Source organism: Chenopodium quinoa, unplaced genomic scaffold (assembly GCF_001683475.1).
Source record: "Chenopodium quinoa cultivar QQ74 unplaced genomic scaffold, ASM168347v1, whole genome shotgun sequence".
NCBI classification, from domain to species: Eukaryota; Viridiplantae; Streptophyta; class Magnoliopsida; order Caryophyllales; family Amaranthaceae; genus Chenopodium; species Chenopodium quinoa.
This window is the reverse complement of record NW_018745684.1, coordinates 5,713,877-5,734,527: the sequence shown is the minus strand read 5'-3', so window position 1 is coordinate 5,734,527 and position 20,651 is coordinate 5,713,877. Positions and strand designations below refer to the sequence as shown.

Below are 20,651 nucleotides of genomic sequence, written 5' to 3'. Positions count from 1 at the left end.
GTCTGATAAAGTGAAAAATGTTACTAAAGATAAGTAAGTGTTACATAAGAAATGAAAAGTAACACTTCAAAAATGATACTAATAATATTAAAAAGTGTTACATAAGATGGTTTATGGTACCACTTTTAAAAGTATTACCATATATTACCCATAGTGTTACATAAGACCTTAGGTAACATGGGCGAATGTATCACCCATTAAAGTGTTACCCATTGTCTGTAATAACACTTTTACCACTTTATGTAAAACTTTTTAGGTGTTACTTAAGGTTAATTATGTTAGGTTTTACAGTGATTTCAAACTAGAAAGCACTTAAATTTGTGTGGGAACAAAACCTAGATAATATGATTACAATATAATTGTAAATATCAAATACTAATTAAAGTATTACAATCAAGTATTAATATCTAAGAAATTACAGAAAATTTCTAAAGATAACACTAATGTGAAAATAATCAAACTTGCCTTAACTTCAAGGCGTACAAACCACGCATGAACATGAGAATTCCGATGTCCCGTAAGACTATGACCTTATACACTGTCAAAGGCGTGTAAACACTTTCCTAAAGAGTTTAATTTCCCCCACAACGGTGCTTGGGTTCAATCCGGAAATACTCTTTGAGATACAAAAGACAGCCAATCGTTCTTTGCACTAAGAATCAAATTGAAGATGACTAATTCACAAAATTGGATTAATTGGAAGAGATTTCTCACAAAAATTTGCAAGAAGTTTGAGAGAAAATTGTGGAGAATTTCTTTGGAGAGATACAAATTAATTTCTTTTATCTTCAAGCTTTCACGAAATCAAGTCTTTAATAAAGACTCAACCGTCAGGAAAAACCGGAAAACAGGGTGGCGCGGGCGCTCCTACAAGAGGCATGGGCGCGCCCCAAGGAGGCGCGGGCGCTCCTATATTAGGAGCGCGTGCTCCTCACAAAACCTGCAAAATTTCTACAGGAAGGCAGAAGGGGGCACGGTTTAGGCGCGACCAACAGCGCGGGCGCGCCTCTAGGACGCGCGGGCACGCCAACCTTACCCTTCCAAAGTTCCAAATTCCAGAGAGGTACGCGGTTTAGGCGCTCTCTGCGCGGGCGCTCCTCATGGTTCGCGAGCGCACAACCATCAACACTCTAAATATCCAACAAATTATGTACTAGTGTTGGCAATCTTCATTAATTGCCTCCACATCGCCATCTTCCTCTCTTTTTTCTTAATTTTCATGTGATGACCTTTAAAGATTAAATTTATTTAGTTTTATATTCTACAATATGAAATATTTGTTACTAACTTTTAATTTAGTAAGAATAGATAGTAATTATAAGTTGACATATCATTCCTTTAATTTGCAAGTATTTTTAAGTATTAAAAAATTAGCATCAATTATTTGTGTACAACTATCCGATTTTTTAAAATTTGTGAACAACCATCCCTAAGATGCCAAAAGTTGGTCTAGCACTACCCACTAACGGATTTCGTCCAATTGAGTCGTTTGAAGGACCTACACCTACGTTTTCCCACCTAGTTAACTCGATCTTTTCCCACTTATTTAAAGTCTTACTGTTGCTCTTTCCCCCCTAAACTCTTCCAGTATCAAAAAATTCGAGCAATTAAACACAATTTCTCACCAAATCAAGTAATATTATAAGCTATTTTGTAATAGTGGCTTAATTAATTGGTTTAGGGGTTTTAACATCAATTTAAATAAAAATTAAATAAATTAAATTAAATAAAAAAAAAACTAGTACAATTTGACTGGACAAAGTAGAACTTGTGTTAAAGGGGTTTGGGTCATAGCTAGAGGTGTTAATGCGGGTGTCTAAGTCATGTTAGATAAAGTTGGGTCAAATCTATTTTTAAATTTAAATTTTTTTGGGGTTGGTGGGGTAGGTTCTTGACTCATCTAGTTACACCCGCCACAAGTGTCCAATAAGTCCAACCGGATTCCACCTCAAGACTATATGACAATGAGGAGAATAACTACACCTTAGCCTTATTATGTCGATACAACCTTTTCTCTTCTTCAATGTGGGATACACAGTACACCTCAGAACCCACTCCTAATTTTTATAATATAGGGCAATACTTTCACTACCAACACTAATATATTACTTCCTCCGTCCCATAATACATGAGACGTTGGACTATTTTTCACTATTCATGCATTAGGTTTGACCATAATTTTTTACTAACATAATAAAATTATATTTTATCATAAAATATGTTGTTAGATAGATTTTAATATAAAGTTTCATAATATAATTTTTAAAATAGTTTTCATTAATATTTAATTATATAAAAATAAAATCAAATTAGTGCATTGTCATGTGTGAAATGTTTGTTCACGGGCTCAACACCTTGAAAATATGGGATTGTCACGGTGAGACAGTGAGAGATGTTCTTCATTTAAGTAAATCCTTGATGCAACTACTAGCATTCTTGGCCAATATCATTGTCTTGTCCTATCTTTCATTACTTGATTAAGTCCATAGTATACTTTGTATTAATTTTCACTGATTTAATAGTCAATTAACTATTTTTAGGGTCATTTATGGCATGGGGAAGACCCAAGGACAGTAGACTTGCTAATCTTTTCCACTCATTTTACAAGGTAACACCCACATTTGAACATAAATCGACGAACAAACCATCGCCTGTGTTCCATGTTATTTTTCTTCCCTCTAACTCAATCTGTCATTCTCTCCTCCCAACAAACTACCACCGACTGAAGGCAAGGTTATACCGAAGTTAAAGTCATTTTTAAAAAAAAATTGGGTGGAGGTAAACGCCTATTTTTTTTTCCGAAAATTCGAGGGCTAGATACCCAAGTACGTTTTAATAATTAAAAGCTTAAAACTACCTAAATCGATCTGATCTATAATTATATGAATTCATCTATTTTTTTAAATTGAATTACGCTTCCAATTCAAGAACATAATACAATGGGTTTTTACAACAAAAACTCCAAAATTTAAATTATTTCTTTCAAAACTTAAAAACATAAATATTTAAATTCAAGTAATTTTGTAACCATAGAATGTTTATAAATATTTGTAACGTAAATTTTCAATCCAAATTAAATGCATTAAAATTATTTAAAACCACATAAAACTTTTTTTGGTTAAAATATATCCAATAGTTTATCTGGGCTGACGTGATTTGTGCATGCTCACCCATTTTCTTCCGTGTAATAAGTATTTAATAATTAAAACTACCTAAATCCGATTTATAAATTACATAAGTTCATCTATCTATTTAAAATTGAGTTAGGCTTCCAACTAGAGAACATAATAATACAATACAATGGGTTTTTACAACAAAATTTGCACACAAGTAATTTCTCTTCTTTGTCTAATAGACGTTTTGACACATGCCGCAGACAACGGTACTCTAGTTAACAAAATGTGCGGTGCAACATTTTCTCCAAAAGTATGCATTAGCTGCATAAAGAGCAATAGCAAGGACGCTCTTACGGACGTAGATGTCATCCATCAAATGCTTGGATAACGATACTTTAAAACTCATGCATGATATGGACAAGATTATCGATAAAAACTTGGCCGATTTGACGACGATTAATATCTTAAAAAGAACTCAAGCTAATTCTTACCCGCCGGTAATGTTAGCTATAGTTTATAAAGCGCAAGAAGAAGTTTCTATGAGGAAATTTAACGATGCTAAGACAACAATTGAAAGAGTTTACAGTTGTCTAAAGACAATGAATCATATCTTGAACAATTTTTATGACCGTCATGATTCTCGTGAGATTACTACATTTACATGGCCTCCTCTTATGTTTTCTGGATTTTTTAATGTTGAAGCTGATTATAAGATCTCTGATCAGTTGCTTGCTTCCGTCAAGGCTTAATTACATTCGTTTTTCAACTTACATTGTGCTATATATATAAGTTCAATGTCATCAATTAATGTTTTTTTTAGCAAGTATATTCATAAGCACTTGTTAATAAGCTGAACTAGTTTTTAGGCCCCTTTTACGCATGAACTGTGTTCAATTTATTTTTATACCATAAACATTTAAATTTAATTCTCTAATAGCACGAGAGTACTTTGTATCAAATAATTGAATAACACTTTGTTGTCATAATTTTACATTTGTACATCAATATACTTCTTATTTTTACTGAGCATTTATCATTTTACGCTTATCAATGCATTTCTTTGGTGATTAATATAGCTTTCGTTACATTTGAGTAAAAAATATTTTAAATTTTATATTTGAAAAGTAGACGTCTAAAAGTACAAATGGTGCAATAAAAAAAGTAGGGGAAGTATAAGAAATTACTGTTATTCTTCATCGTTTTATTTGTCTTTTCTTATTTATTTAATTTGTCACTTTAATTTATTTCCTTTTCGATCATCATGACATTCAACATTGCAGCAAGTTTAGAGAAATTTATCTATCTATCAGCTTGGGGTTTATTTTTATATATTTATTTTAGGCTGGTGATATGAAAGAAACTTTATTGAAATTATATTATATTATCGAAGTTGATGAGATGGTAAAGGTTCAACGAATAAATGACAAATTCAATTAAAACGAAATTGAAAGATGGAGAGAGAAGAGCAAAGAGGATAACATTAAGAAAATTCAATTTGTTGAGTAAAAAGTGAAGGTTATAGAAAATAAATAGTCATGAAAATAAAAGGATTGTTGATAAAGCTAAAAAGGAGAGGAGGACATATGATAGATTGGTTTGTGCTTTTATACTACTATATTTTAATTAATGTTGATGCGCATGACCGGCTCTTACACAGTGCAGCCCGTGCGGCTGCACATGACCCAATTGTTTTTGGGGCCTCAAATCAGTAAAAGATTACATATAATATGTACTGGCCTGGGCCATTAATTATGTATGGTTTATATGATTCAGTGGTTTACTGTCTTTAGATACTTTACAAAATTACAAGGGTTGGAGGTTCGAAGAATATGGCGTAGGGTCAACATATCCAAGTTTGGCTTCACAGTACAAGTGAAGAGCTGGACGTAGTTGTGGTATCACTATCAATTACGACAGTGATAGAATGTGGCACAAGCAACAACAATCCGTGTGTTCATCATACGACGAGAAGCATAGCAATTACAATCACAATAGGTATGTATTTAAATGCTTCATGTATTTTTTTTTTAAGATAAATTCATAATTCCATAAATATAGCTACAAACTTTTCTTGATTCGAATTTTTCATTACCTTTTGGTTTAAGCAGCTTTCTTGCAGTACATCATTGAGTTGTATGTAGCTTATTGACTTGATTTAGATTACACTCGGATTAATTACTCGTATTCATGGTTTAGGTGTTGGTGGTAGCATAATTGTAGTCGCCTTTTGGTTGTATTGGCTACATGGGAGAAGGCAGCTGTTAAAAACGAGAGGGATCGGAATTTCTTCCACCAAATATATATTGATCGTTCTTAGCAGCGTAACCGGCCATAAGAACAACTAACATCTCTTATTACAATCTACTATTATGATACATACCATAATTTTATTCGAAAGCAAAATACATTATTGCAACAAGCACACACTATATTATATTGAAATCCTAGTCCAATTAACATGAAAGATTGTCACCAGGAGAAACCCCAAAATCAGCACAATACTTCTTAAAAAACTGAATACGATCATTAGCTTGAGCTTGATTTTTGCCATTGCATTCAAGAGCGCCATTGATCGCTTTAATGGTAGCTCCGAAACCTTGGTTCATAACAGAATGAACATTGGTCATCCAGTACCACATTGCAGCCTTAAAGGCTGTATCTACATCAGTAGCCACCTTCTCAGGGTTGCCGAGTCCATTAAAATTAAGCGCCTTTCCTGCAGCACCGTAGTTGTAGTTCCACGACAGTTGAAGAGGTCCTCTGCCGAAGTACTTCTTCCCTGAAGCACAAGGGTATTGTGCTTCCTTTGTCGGATCGCAGTATCTATCGTTAACCTTTCCATCTTGCTCCTCTATGTGACAGAAATCTAAACAAATAACAGGTCGTTTTTCGTTTAGACTGTTGAAACAACAGGCCAATGATGCATATGATAATTGTAACTAACTATATATATGCACATGACTTTATTGACATACTCGAAGAAATGCCAAAAAAAAAAAGGAAAATTTAGTAATTATCACCTACTATACATAGTTCACGTTTTAATAATAATCCCCAATAAATTTTTTTTTCTTTTTTTATTTTACCACCAACAATTGCTCAAAACCTTAAATTTTACCACCAGTTTGCCCAAACACCCTTACATGACATCATTAACTTCAATTTCCCTCATTTTTTCCATTTTCTCTCGATTCCCCTCTAATGACAACCATAAGTTTGTTAATCATATCATGAATTTCAAGAAATTTGAGTTAGTTTTCCCGAATGCCTTATTATAATCAAATCCCCAATTTGATTCAAAACCCTGATTTCATTTCAAGACCCCCAATTATAATCAAATCCTCAATTACATTCAAGTATGAAGCTAAGAGAATGTTTATTGAAACCCTAATTTTGTTTTCTCTTTTCAATTTTAGGTTTTTACCCAAATTTAAGATAGGATAATATTCTTTGTCCAATGTCAAAAAAAAAAAAAAAAAAAAAGATTGGGTAATGAATAAAGAAGGAAAAACTGTTAGAAGAAAAGAACAGGGAAAAGGTAAGGGGTGGGGTCGAAAGTGGGGTGGGGTCCAAAATGACGTCATGTAAGAGAATTTAGGCAAATAAATGGTAAAGTTTAATGTTTTATTTAGAAAATTGTTGATGGCAAAATAAAATAAAAAATAATAATTGTTGGTGCAATTACTAAAACGTGATCTGAATTATAATAGGTGGTAATTATATGATGAACGACTTACTAGTAGTCTCATGTGAAACATGAGCAAAGAAGGCGGCGATTTCCTTCTTGTTTTCAGCACTAGAACCTGAGGTACCGAACTGTGGGAAAGCACCAACAGCATTGAGAAAAGCAGCGCGAGTGTAGAAGTTTTTCCCAGGACAGGACGCGGCAGCTTGGCCAATAATGCCATCAAAGAATGACTGAGTCACAATACCAGACACGGATGAACCAGAACCGCCACTACCTGGAGTCGTCGGAGTGGCCTGGCCTTCACAAGGGCCAGATTGACAGTTACCCTTACCACAATAAGGCTCCCCAGTGCCACAGAACCCAAACTTGCTGCAACATAAGTTTGGTGCACACCCACAATTTTGACCAAATATTGAGCTTGGTAACGACCAAAATAATGTGATGATTAAGGCCAAAGATAAGGTGTTTTTCAAAAGAAATGCCATTTTTGTTTTGATGAGAAAAATTAAGCAAATGTGTTAAAGTGTATTTATAGTTAAATTATACTTGGAAAAGTCTAGTAATTGTTTGACATTTACGTTTACGAATAATGCTGGTGAATTGAACACGGCAATAATGTTTCATATTTCTTTGATATGATATTATCTTATGTTTGGTTTGTCTCCACTGTATTTTTATCTTTGACTTATTAATACATGATAGTCCATGTTTATGTATTAAAATAAAACATGATAGTCTATGTTTGTCTAAAACTAAAGGTTGCACAGCTGTTTAAATTGACGATTTCTTACGAATTCCTTTTGTTTGAAGGAAGTAATGTAGATCCATACAAGCTGATGAACTAATTCAGGTTTTGACGAGACTCTAATATCGTCTCTATAATGGATTTTCGCTAAGATTGGATTTACCATTATAGTATTATAAACTTGTACAATATGTATAGTAGTACATAAGTAATAGTTGGCTCAAGTAGTAAGCAATTTGATGTCGCTTAAGAAAGGTCTTGGGTTCGAGCTATCATGACAATGCTCATGAACATTCTGAACTCTCACAAACAACCATCAATCTTTTATTAAGTACGGAGTGTTAAAAAAAATTATGAAAGATTGATAATGTTTTTAATACTCACATGATAATGTTTTTAATTGTACATTTTAATAATTGGTTAACATTATTAAGTTTGACCATTAAAAAAATAAAATAAAATAGGATAAAAGCTATAACACGTTACTTAGGCTGCTATATGTTACTTAAGCTACTTGTATTTTTCCACTTCACCGCAAAATGCTAAGATGTACGTATAATTATATAAAAATGAAATTGAAGTCAAATTCATGGACCTTTGATGCTTAGAACAAGTTTATCATCTATAGAATATACATATCAATATATTTTGGTAATTTTTATCTATTCATATCTACTAAGATGAGCTGAAAATACGCAAAATGTAAAATCGATTGTTAATTTATTCTTGTTCTTAGAATAAAATACCGATTTAAATTAGTTACAATGTACTTTGTATAATTTAGGCTTAATTAGAACTCTCCTCCTATGCAGGCTTGTGTTAAGTCCACCAAAGAATCTATTATCAAAGCATGGAATTGAAATTTTATGTTTTGCAAGCCTACTCGAAAAGATTCAATTTTTACCCGACCTAAAAGGTATTTACATATATATTCTTGAAAGGGGTATGGGGAATTTCTCAAATACGTACTTCAATGTTCTTTTTTAGTTGACACGCTTTGACTTTTAATATTATTTACAAACTTTAATTTGACTAACTTTTATGAAGAAAGTTATGATGAAGACAACCATGTGAGCTCTTGTTAGTATCGTCCCAAAGTATAAATTCATTATGGTGAGTAATTTTTACAAGTTGATAATTAGAGATATTAGTTCTTAAAATTGTGCGTTGGCAAACATGATAAAAGAAGTATTTCAAGTAAAACCGAACAGATTAAATAGAGAACTTAGATTTCGCTTTGCATATTCGAAAATAACAAAAATCACTTCAACCTTCTTTGCATTCTTGTTTGAACTAGCAGCCTTTCTTTTGTCCTTCATTTCCTGGTTTCCCCTTTAAGGGAAGTCATGTGGGGTTGAATATGTCACAAATCACATATATATATATATATATATATATATATATATATATATATATATATATATATGAAGTTTAGTTAAAAATCTGGTGCACGGTGTACCTTCTATGTGGTAAATGAGAAAGGGTCGGTCCATGAACTTTTGTGCAATTCAGCTTACGAGCAAACAAACGATTGGAGACCTTAATTCAATTTGGTCATGCATGGGTTATACATAATTCATCCTCATAAGAGTTGTTCATGTGAACATATAGCCTTAATAGGATACCGGTTTTTAGATAAATATCAAAAATTAGATCAACCAACCAAAAGTCCAAAGTTCATTATCATATTACTTCTACTCCCTATGTTTCCTAAATAATTGACACTGTCAAATTTAACACGTATGTCAATACACAAATTTGACCTTAGACATATATGATTAAATATTTGTTAAAAAATATTTAAAAAGTTGATTTTATAAAACTTATTAAAACCTATTTAAAAATAAATTTCAAAATAAATTTATTTTTAATATGTTATTAAGTACCGATGGTCAAAGTTAGTAGGTGAATAGTGAAAAAATTCAAATATGGACATTATTTAGGAATGGAGGGAGTATATGAATTATTCATTGTTCTTAACAATACTCATAAGAACAACATATCTATCCTATTCCTATCTAATAGTACGATTATATAACCTTATTATTGCAATAAACATGCTTATTGATTACATAAATACATCACATATTGAGCTACTTGTCTAATTAACATGAAAGATTATCACCAGGAGCAACCCCAAAATCAGCACAATACTTCTTATAAAACATAACACGGTCATCTACTTCGGGCTGATTATGGCCACTGCATTCAGCAGCACCATTGATCGCTTTAATAGTAGCACCAAAACCTTGGTTCATAACAGAGCGAACATTGGTCATCCAATACCACACTGCAGCCTTGAAGGATGTATCTACATCAGTAGCCACCATTTCAGGGTTGTTCAGTCCATCAAATCTAATCGCGGTACCTGCAGCACCGTAGTTGTAGTTGTATGAGAGTTGAAGAGGTCCTCTGCCATAGTACTTCTTCCCTGGTGTACAAGGGTATTGTACTGCCTTACTCTGGTCGCAGTAGCTATCGCTGACTTTTCCATCTTGCTCCTCTATGTGGCAGAGATCTATAATAGAAAAAACAGTAACAAACATATGATTGAGGTTGTTTTTCATTTTGATCAAGTTGGAAAAGAAACCATTCCATTTACTCAATTTTCACGAATATAATGAACTACATATACAAAGGCCCTGTTCACTTCACTTTCAAAAAATAATATTCAGTAAAAAATAATAATTTCAATATAGTAAAAATCAGTAAATTTAAACAAGAAATATGATAGAAAATTAGTAAAAACAATTTAAATTCAGCATAAATAAGGTGAAGTGAACAAGCCTTACTGGTAGTTTCATGGGAAACATGAGCGAAGAAGGCAGCAATTTCCTTCTTATTATCGTCGCTAGAGCCTGAGGTGCCGAACTGAGGGTAAGCATTGACAGCATTAAGAAAGGCAGCGCGAGTGTAGAAGTTTTTCCCAGCACAAGACGGATCAGCTTGTCCAATAATGCCATCAAAAAATGCCTGAGTCGCAATATCAGACACTGATGCATATGAGGAAGTTGGGAACGATGAAATTATAGAGATAATTAGAGCCAAATATAAGGTGTTTTTCATAAGGAATGTCATTTTGATTTAGGTAGTTTTGTTTTGATGAGAAGATTAATTATGTGGGATGTATGTATAAGGGTGTATATATAGTTAAAATTATGTAGAGTAAGTCTAAGTGGAGATTTGAAATGTAAGCACTTTCTGTTGCTGGTTGATTGAATGAACACGGCAATGACTACTATAGTACAATTCCTTGTACCCCATAAAATCGTTCTGTAAAAAAAATTGTTCATGCACTCTAATCATCTTTCTCTCTCTCAATCACAAGATTTAAGAAAAATCCAATTATACTAAATCTATTCCTTATCATTTGTATCAATGAAATTTATTATGCCCCAAATGTTCATGATCATATTTGCGTAGTTACAATAAACAGGAACAATTTCAAAGCGTGGTTGTTTTGTGGAAATAACATATTATAAAAATGCAACAAACATAGCTATAGTGAAAAGAACATACTATTAAAATGTAATAAACATATACCTAAAGTGAAAATAACATATTTGCGCCAAAAAAAGAGTGAAAGTGCATATATCCATGTTCTTTGATTGTCAGTGTAATGTATTTTTATTTGTGACATAATGTTTTTACTTATTGTGAAATGTTTTTGAAAATACAATGAATTTAAGTACGAAAATGACTCAACTCATAGAATAAGATTGACAGTATAAACTTTCACATTTGTCAAAAATAGCAAAAGTTTATAATCTTCTACAGAATATGCCAAGCCAGATGGCCTAGATGCTTCAATTCATGGTTCTTCATCAGTTACAGTCCATAGATGATCCAAAACAGCCAAGTTGAAGTGCATACAATGAATTCAAGTGCAACATTACAAGTGCAACATTTGCGACGTATTTGTACGGAAAGAAATTTCAATTAGATTAGTTGTGTGAAAAGACTATTAAGTTGATCAATAGATAAATCCTCGAAAAGAAATTACTGAAATAACGAATGATAATTTAAACGAGAAGATTGCAAGCCTGTAACACGACACACAAAGAAATTGGATTTCTACCCCCATGTCATTTAAAACAATTTCGCTTAGGCTCACCAAAATAAGGTATACATAATTCAAAGGGGTGGAGCAAATTTCAGAGATAGTTAGCAAATTACTCCTCTTAGAAGAAGCAACCTTCTTTGAACCTCCTGCTTTCTAATCTGAATCATCCGCCTTTCGTTTGCCCTTCCTTTCCCGTTTCTTTAGAGAAGCCATATGAGTATGAGCTTTCAGGATGGTTGCCTATGAATGAAGAATGAAATCGCTTGTGTTCCTTGGGACCCACCTGATAGAAAAATCAATGTTGAAAATTCATCAGCATAATTCAAGAATTAGGCAACACCTCATATACTAAAACCTTAGAAAACTAAAAAGTATAGAGTCAGTTTACTTAGAAATATCAAGCCTCCTAATAAAATAAAACCAACCAAGTTGCTCCTTGTTAATTTTTCTTTCATTAGTCTGGTACTTAATAGAAAAAATCAGCGCGTACTTGCCTATAACATGGTAGATGGTTTAGCTATCGGAGTTGCTAATTAGTATAAACTAGTCTTGATGCAAATACCAAACAACACAGCAAAAAAGTTCATAGCCCCATAGTTCATAAGCCACTGGCAAATCCAGAGGAATAATATCCATGTCAATTTGAAATCTGGCTTTCTCCTGTATTCATCTTCATCTAGTTGAAGACTAAGTTAGGATTACCAAACAATGCTAATTCTATAGTTCTATACCTTAAAGATGAAAGAGGTAATTATCATTCATAATAAATGAATGCCCATCATGGAAAACGATATAACAAGGTAGCCATATGCAAAAAGGTGAACGAACATAATGTTAAACACCACAGGGAGTTTCGCCTAATATGTCCTGTTCGTCATAACAAAGTCGTGTGTTTTGTTCACATTTCTGTAGTGCAGACATTTCATCAGCAAGTCAGCAACTAAGGGTGATGCATACATTCATTATAAATGACAGAAAATCCACATAGCAAAACGTAAATACTACAAGATTTTGATTATTAAGAGCAGCTAATATGACCAATAATGCAATATAACTTGGCAAGACATAACAGGATTCGCAATAAATCAGAGATATATCAGGAGTATAGAAATTTTCCAAACAATCAATTGAAGGGGACCAGGGGTCATGAAGCAATATTAGTTCACCACTTCACCTTGTAACAAGCAATATTCCAGTGTTACACCATACACCTTATTTGTTTAATCTTCACTGCTGTTAATATTACTCAATTGGATATTACAACACACCCTCAAATACATTAATCAAAACATATCACCGCAGATGTACTCGTTCAGTTTGCACTGCTCTATTTCAATAATCAGATGCACATTCGGTTACAATATTTTGGGACACTTGCGCAAGCACTAATATACTATAGAAAGGACCAGACTGTGAGGTGTGGTGGTGCCTATACGGTTGCTAAAATATTACTCAATGCTAACTTTCTTTCTGGTTCAAAACTTCAAATGATAGGAGTAAAGAATAGTATTTTCAGAAATGAAATGAAAGAAAAAAGGATTTGAAAAATATTGACAGAAATGTATGGTAAATTCAAAGTCATCTACAATCCTACAAGATGTCGCAAAATTTCAATTAACATAGTTACTGTACTACGGAGTAATTAAATTTTCCCTCCTAGCACACTTGCACAGTCGCACCCCAGCCACTGCTACTGTGTCAGGGAGACCAGAGACACAAAGATTTTTAAAAAACATAAATTGGAAGCATACCTTTGAATATTAATGTAACACTACCCATAAGCTAATATTCACATCATAACTTTAACCTTGATATTACCTCAATCAAATTTTTAGCCACTATAAGTAATTCTTTTTTAACAAAATTGAACATAACATATGCCAATCTGATAAATGTTAAGGTAATGACTGATATCCCTTTCTTTCATTTGCATTCCCGTAAAATATTACATTTCCAATAAAGATGCTAAAAGCTTGCTGTTTGTTATTTAAAGCTGTATAAATCAGTCTGATGGAGAGAAAAATCCTGGCCTTCCTAAACACATCAATGCGTTTTAGCTAATTGGAATGTCATCATTCCTTGACCTTTCAGGATTTTTTGAGAAAGAGGTGAGAACACTGATGAATCTCTAGCCTAATTCTACTCTAATGTGAAGACAGTATACACAAAAGAAACTTAGTAAATAGGAGCTAATGGTTGCTTGTTAACTGTTTGCAGGATGTCTCCAAAAGGAAGATCAGATTCACTTTCAATCTTTCGCACATAGAGTTGCTTGAGAGAATTGAGGATATCGTAACAGGAATGGGATACTCAGTTCAGAAAAAAAAATAGGAGGGTAAGTTCTAACAACCTTTTAATTAGACCCCTCAAATTCCTTTTACTAACAGAATGGCCACATATTTGGTCTACAGGTTGAATTTATTTACAAGTATTTTTCCTGAGTTTCAAATTTATTTGTTTCAGCCAAAAGTGGTGCAAGGAAAAAGTGATCACAGAGGTCCAGGAAGTCTTTCAGTTACAGCAGAAGTAAGTATAATTCTCGCTTACTGGACAAATAGCTTCAGTCAAGCATATGAAACAAGTAAACAAATCATCCAACAATCCCTGCTCACTTTCTTTCCATGATGTTGCAGGTTTTTGAGATTAGTCCATTGCTATATGTCGTTGAATTGAGAAAAACTTGTGGAGATTCTTTAATTTATCGACAGGTTAATGTCTATCTCCCTCTGTATTATCAAGATATTTTGGCATGTATTGCTTCTACATTGTAGAACTAACAAACTTTCTCTGTGCAGTTATGTAACAAATTATCAAACGACCTCGGTGCATCAAGAAGCCATGAGTTGTTAAGTGCAGCCATATTGAGTGCACAAACAAAAGAGGCTTCAAATATGTAAGAAATATTTCTTTTAAAATTTGATTTTGCATCCTATTCCCTGTTTTTGGCATGGTTTTTCAATTAGTTGTTGTAACTAAGTTTGTCACCAATATTTCCTGCTCAAAGCAATTCATTTCACACTACCAAAATAGCCAAATCCCAAAAAACATCAGCATAAGAGCACAGAGTGGTTCAGCTGACTTAGAGACATGTAAAAAAGCTTGACCAATTAAGTGCAACTTCATAGCAAGGTTATGATTCTATTGTATAATGTACATGACTTTCATTCATGTACACATACACACCCCATTAACAACAGCAGAAATTTCCCAAAATATTCTAGATAGCCAACCATCTAAAGTCATCAACAAGCTAACATAAATAACCACTACCAATCGGAATTACACATACCCCCCAACAACACATAGAATCAAACTTAGCTCAAACAAGAACAGAATGATCAATTTGCAGAATATAGTAAATTATTATACCTAAACCTTGATTTTCTTCAATTTCTTCTCTGATGATTTCGACGAAACCTTAACCTTCTTCTCCTTCAAACCCTTCACTCCTTTCTTCCCTTTTGCTATTTCCTTCACCTCCTTTTTATCTCCCTTCTTCCTCTTCTTTCCAGCAATTTTCTCACCACTCACTACAATATTCTCAACCGCCATTACCTTCTCCTCCTCTACATCATCATCGACTTCGCTCCCCGATTCATCTCCCCCTACCATCCCACCAGACTCAACACTATCCATATACCACACCTCATGAATCCTCCCCTTCTTTTTACTCACCTTCTCCTTCAACTTCTCCTTCCTTTTCTTCAAGACGACCGCCTTTTCATCCCCATTTGCATCACTCGCCGTAATCAAACCACTAATCTTAAGCCCCAAATCCGGCACCTTCTGATAAACCGGCAACGCCAATGATTCCGAAAACTTCAAATGAAAAGCCCTCACATTCCCCCATTTCTTCGGCACTGTCTCGGCAACCCCATTAACCGCCGCAACCACATTCGCAACGATCTCATCCCTCGACATCGAGCCTTTCGCCACCTTAATCACACTGCAAGTTCCTGTACTCAAATACAACATTGCTGAACTACAAACCCTTTCAATCTGTTCTTTCCAATTACCTCTACCCAACTCAATTGGCACCGGAATCTTCTTCTTCTTGTAAAATTGCTTCCCAATTGCATTGGGTAAAAGTGGGATAATCCTCTTATCAGCAAAAAACAGGTCAAAAGAATCACAAAGCTTCCTCTTCTGCTCAAACGCTTTGTAATCCTTCTTCAACTTTGAGAGCTTAATCACCTTGGAAACTGGAACCCCACCTTCTTCAACCTTCAGTTTAGCGGTTTTGGAAACGCTGTCATGAACAAAGAGGCAAAACTCAGAGGTTCCTGGGGTGTAAAGGGCGTTTGGAAGAGCGACTTTGTGGGCGTTAGTGCGGTTTTTAGGTGGGATTTTGTTGAGGGTTAGAACTAAGTAAAGAAATTCATCAGAAGGAAGGAGTTGGGGTTTATCAGAATCGGAAACAGAGGATTTCCATTTGAGGAGAGCATCAACAGCTTTTTGGATTGCTTGAATTGAGACCTTTAATGGCAGCGCAATTGACTCCATTGTTGAACTTCTGAGATTTTGGGGAAAACGGCGAGAGAAAGAGAAAGGTTTAGGTTTGAGGGTTTAAAGTTGGGGTTTTAGTGTAGTGATTGTAGATTATTTTGTAGTATTGGATCCGACCCGTGTGTGATCTGACCTAAAACAGCATTGTGAGACCCGACCCAATAATCCTAGTCACTGTCGGGTTGGACTTGTTGAGGAGGTGTAAAACCCATCGATAGATTGACTCGACCCAAAATAATCCAACCTAAGTGCAATTAGAAATTTTTAATCGAATGTGTTAAGCAAGACTTCAATTTGATTCGTATCCTTATAAATTTTACTACATTACGTATTTACTTTTGTGGATGTTTGATGTTTAATGTACGATTATTTTTAATTGTGTATAGTATAATACGGGAAATACATTTTGAAAATGAGACAACTTTTGAGTTGAAGAGTTTTACATTGTTAAATTAGACTATCGGCATAAACGACCACAAAATCTAAAATCCTGAAAGAGGAACAAAAAGAGAGAAAAGAGGAGTAGAGAAGGCAGCTCATAAGCAAGCTAAAAAATCTGAACATAACTTAGAAACTAACCAGTGTAATTACTTAGAGCACCCACAATGGTGGACATTATTTTTGCTCATGGGCATTTTGGTGGGCAAGCTTGTGAGACATTGGGTTACAATGGTGGGCTTAATATTAGTTGCCAATGGTCATGTGTAAAAATGCCCAAGACTTGGCAGAAATTCAAGTGAATAGTTATTTGGTGGGCCCCATATATAGCTGATTAAAATGAAAAAACTTTGGTGGAGAAGGCATTAAAACAGTGCGTTTAATGTTGCACGCAAGAAGAAGCGAGATCAAAACGGTGCGTTTTGATCTGGGGTGTCTGAAAAAAAAATTAAAAAAGTGTCCTGACGCGCGGCAGACCAAGGGCGAATCTTGGAGCGACACGTGGTAGGTGCAGGAAGCTGGCCAATAGGAATATTCTAGTTGTTGGCAACGGTAATATTGTTTGTAATTTAATTTCTGAAATAAATATTTATAAAAAAAAATACCAACGGTCATAAAATTTTATTCTCTATAAATAGACATGCATATTGCTATATTTAGGTATAATTTTAGAAATACCATAAATCCTTCTTGCTTTTTAATTTTCCTAGTATTCCTAAATTATAGTTATTGTTGCTGTTTTTGACCAAAATTCAGGTAAATTAATTTTTTTTTATTAGCTAAATTCAGTTAGTAATTAATATTGTTAATTACGTTTTTTTTTAAAAAAAATTAAAAATGTAGTATTATGGTATATGCAATTTTGGGTAATGTATTAAGGTATTGCAAGTATTTATTTATTTATATTTAGAAAATTGGTGTTGTTTTGTTCATATATTAATAATGCGAATTTAATGTACTAATATGGTATTTGGAATTTTGTGGGTAATGTTATTTTCATTTTGTAAATGCTTAATTACAATATTTTTGTTAATTTATATGAGTTTGATTTAATTTTTAGGTAGTTAATTATGTCAAATTATATTACTGGATACTTTATATTTTTTTAGATTGTTGAACTCTTTAATTTTTTACCATGGTTGCTGTATTTTTTATAAAGTTTGTGGTATTATGTTCAACTAATTTTTTTTTTTTTTGGTCATTATAAATTGTTGTTTAAATTTTTAGTTACAATTGTTGCAAGTAGTTTAATTTTTGTTCATATGTTGTAAGTGTGAGGTTAATTTAATAAATGTTTAGTTACAATTGTTGCAAGTAGTTTAATTTTTGTTCATATGTTGTCAGTGTGAGGTTAATTTAATAAATGTATTCTAATATGGGTATTAAAAAAAGTTGTAAATATTAGCTTAATTACAGTTTTTTTTATTAATTTATATGTTTTTTTCCTGTGATGCAGATTATTTCAATGGATCCAAACAACCTAAATTTTCGTCAACAATTTTTCCGATTTTAGTGATGATTTCATAACTAATCCCGAGTTTCAAATGTTCTTGCGAAGAATGGGAAATACATCTCTGCATCCACCTCCACAACATGAGACATCTACTCAATTCCCCTACGAAAACAATGACAATGAAGCACGTATGCCTGTAACTGATGTTGGTACCAACACCCAATTCGATGATAGTCAGGATGAAAACATACTGGAGACGCCACAATATCCTCCACAAGCTCCTAGAATGCAAGCCAACCAGGTTGTTGCACGAGCGACTTGTATTTGGTCTGTTGCGGAAGATGAAGCTTTGATTGGGTTGTATTTACAAATTAGCGAAGACGCTAGTGTAGGTACGAACCAGAAAGCTTCTGACCTATGGCGCAATGTCCACGCTGCCTATCAAAGGGCTCAGGCGGAGAAGTCGAATGTACTTCCGCCTAGACCTATGAAGAGTTTGTCATCGCACTGGAGAAGGCTAGCAGCAGACACACTACAGTGGATATCTTGTTATGATGAAGCGGGTAGACTTTCCGAGGGAGGTAGTGGGTACAACGAAGCTGATCGAGTGAAAAGTGCATCTAAGTTGTTTCATTTGGCCACCGGTCACAATTTTACTTTTCCTCACGCAGTTGAACTGCTCAATCAAGATCCAAAATGGAGGTCAAAGCTGAGATGGGCCTTGTCAAAGGAGGAAAGAAAAGTTGTGTGTGCTGTAAAGGAGGAAGGAAGTGGTGGTAGTGGTAAGAGGTCGAGGGATGATATTGAAGGTGATGATACACCTGCCGATGGTTTTTCATCTGGAGGATTACGTCGGCCCGATGGTGTGAAGAAATCAAAGGCCAAACGGAAAGGAAAAGTCGTAGCTACGGACAGCGGTTCTTCTAACCTTAGCGAACGGATTAAGGTGTTCTCTACAATTTAAGAAGAGAAGATTAAAATGGAGAAAGAAAAGGAGCCGAAAAAAAGAGAGGAACTTGATATTCACAATATGAGAACCATATTCGATATGCTACAAACTCTGAAGAACTCGCCTACGCCCTCAAGAAGAGGCGTACAAGAATATTATGCTAAATAAATTAGAAGGTTTATAAACATGTCCTTGGTCTGAGTTAGTATTAGTCAAGTATTTAATTATGCGTAGTTTTATTTAAGTGTGTTTAATTAAGCATATTGTAATATTTTATTTCAGTATTTCTATTTTATGTCCTTATAGAATTACAATGTAATGTGTAAACTTGTATTCTGATTTTCCAATATTGAATTACAAGTTGGTTTCATTTTAGTTATGGAGTAATCACTTCTATCTTTAATCATGTCATTGAGTAGTCACTTCTCTATTATCATCATTTGTATCATGGAGTAGTCACTTTAATCATGTCAGTGAGTAGTCACTTTTTCTGATTGATTTACTGTCCTTGTAAAATTACTTCTACCATTGCTTTTTCTGATAACCTATTATGCTTAATCCATGGCTGAAAATTTGATACCTTTACTTGGTGTGGTCAATTATATTAGTAACCACATACTCATTTTTCACATTTCTTTATATATAGTGAACAGGAAACCTTTCCATAAACAGATACACATCAACTCATAAACTTCTAGCATTATTCCAGACCATCATCCAGTTCAAGTTCATCTTCTTCAAATAATGAAGAATATGATGAACTCGTTGATGCAATGTTCTCATTCTTGCCCCCAACTTCCCTGATGCCCCACACACAATCCCAATCCCCTACAGGAACACACAGAGGGGATACGAACAAAAGAGATAGGGAAATGGGACATGCCAGGTTGTTTAATGATTATTTTTCAGATAACCCTGTGTACAACACCAACCAATTCAGAAGAAGATTTCGGATGCAACGACCTCTGTTTGAGCGTATTATGAACAAGGTTGTAGAAGGTGATGTTTACTTCAAGCAGCGTAGGGATGTAGCTGGAAGGTTAGGCTTATCTCCTCTGCAAAAATGCACAGCCGCAATAAGAATGTTAGCCTACAGCTTGGCTGCAGACGTTGTCGATGAATATGTTTGAATCATTCAGTCAACCGCTCGAGTTTCCCTTCAACGTTTTTGTGCCAGGGTCATTCAGTAGTTCGGCACCGAGTACCTACGCAACCCTACAACTGACGATTTGGCCCGAATACTGCATCAAAATAAATTGCGTGGTTTTCTAGGGGTGATTGGCAGCATTGATTGCATGCACTGGCCGGGAATAAAAGAACTGTCCAACGGCTTGGAAAGCGCAGTACGCCGGCAGAAATAAAAAAGCAACGCTAATACTGAAAGTCGTTGCGGATCAAGATTTATGGATATGGCATTCATTTTTTGGTATTCCCGGATCTTGTAATGATCTTAATAAGGATAAAATGTTCGCTGACCACCAGGCTGCTGCTCGGAAGGACGTTGAAAGAGCATTTGGTGTTCTACAAGCTCGATTTGTAATAGTACGGGTCTACTGGTACTTGGTCGGGGGAGCATCAGTCAGATTTGAGCGCCCCCATGTACTCGTCGGGTAGAGTGCCTGTATCTGACGATGAGGACGACGATGAGCGAGCTAGTCATGCTAGTCGAGATTCAGAGTACGACCCTCAGGAT

General features: G+C 34.4%; 4 protein-coding genes across 4 annotated transcripts; 1 reads left to right on the top strand and 3 right to left on the bottom strand.

Annotated features, from left to right (window-relative positions):
• Positions 1 to 5,377: 5,377 nt before the first annotated feature.
• Positions 5,378 to 7,315, bottom strand: LOC110717551 (acidic endochitinase SP2-like). The gene is made up of 2 exons (XM_021896282.1): positions 6,854 to 7,315; positions 5,378 to 5,982 (listed from the first exon to the last, which is right to left on the bottom strand). Exons 1-2 carry the CDS (start codon positions 7,287 to 7,289, stop codon positions 5,570 to 5,572), a joined length of 849 nt encoding a protein of 282 aa, XP_021751974.1. The 5' UTR covers positions 7,290 to 7,315; the 3' UTR covers positions 5,378 to 5,569.
• Positions 7,316 to 9,462: 2,147 nt separating this feature from the next.
• LOC110718117 (acidic endochitinase SP2-like) lies at positions 9,463 to 10,902 on the bottom strand. The gene is made up of 2 exons (XM_021896915.1): positions 10,342 to 10,902; positions 9,463 to 10,067 (listed from the first exon to the last, which is right to left on the bottom strand). The coding sequence occupies exons 1-2, from the start codon at positions 10,625 to 10,627 to the stop codon at positions 9,655 to 9,657; spliced, it is 699 nt and encodes a 232-aa protein (XP_021752607.1). The 5' UTR covers positions 10,628 to 10,902; the 3' UTR covers positions 9,463 to 9,654.
• A 567-nt stretch (positions 10,903 to 11,469) lies between these two features.
• On the bottom strand, positions 11,470 to 16,204 carry LOC110717382 (ribosomal L1 domain-containing protein 1-like). Its single transcript, XM_021896064.1, has 2 exons — positions 14,982 to 16,204; positions 11,470 to 11,895 (listed from the first exon to the last, which is right to left on the bottom strand). Exon 1 carries the CDS (start codon positions 16,113 to 16,115, stop codon positions 14,982 to 14,984), a length of 1,134 nt encoding a protein of 377 aa, XP_021751756.1. The 5' UTR covers positions 16,116 to 16,204; the 3' UTR covers positions 11,470 to 11,895.
• Positions 16,205 to 18,115: 1,911 nt separating this feature from the next.
• On the top strand, positions 18,116 to 20,088 carry LOC110717990. The gene is made up of 2 exons (XM_021896792.1): positions 18,116 to 18,955; positions 19,657 to 20,088. The coding sequence occupies exons 1-2, from the start codon at positions 18,116 to 18,118 to the stop codon at positions 20,086 to 20,088; spliced, it is 1,272 nt and encodes a 423-aa protein (XP_021752484.1).
• Positions 20,089 to 20,651: the final 563 nt, after the last annotated feature.

Bases quoted from the DNA above. Each gene is read 5' to 3' on its own strand.
- LOC110717551 (XM_021896282.1), bottom strand. From the start codon at position 7,289: ATGGCATTTCTTTTGAAAAACACCTTATCTTTGGCCTTAATCATCACA. The intron at 5,983-6,853 runs GTAAGTCGTTCA...TTATTTGTTTAG, and splicing joins TGTTTCACATGAGACTACTA to ATTTCTGTCACATAGAGGAG.
- LOC110718117 (XM_021896915.1), bottom strand. From the start codon at position 10,627: ATGACATTCCTTATGAAAAACACCTTATATTTGGCTCTAATTATCTCT. The intron at 10,068-10,341 runs GTAAGGCTTGTT...TTTCTATTATAG, and splicing joins TGTTTCCCATGAAACTACCA to ATCTCTGCCACATAGAGGAG.
- LOC110717382 (XM_021896064.1), bottom strand. From the start codon at position 16,115: ATGGAGTCAATTGCGCTGCCATTAAAGGTCTCAATTCAAGCAATCCAA.
- LOC110717990 (XM_021896792.1), top strand. From the start codon at position 18,116: ATGGGAAATACATCTCTGCATCCACCTCCACAACATGAGACATCTACT. The intron at 18,956-19,656 runs GTGTTCTCTACA...ATAAACTTCTAG, and splicing joins ACCTTAGCGAACGGATTAAG to CATTATTCCAGACCATCATC.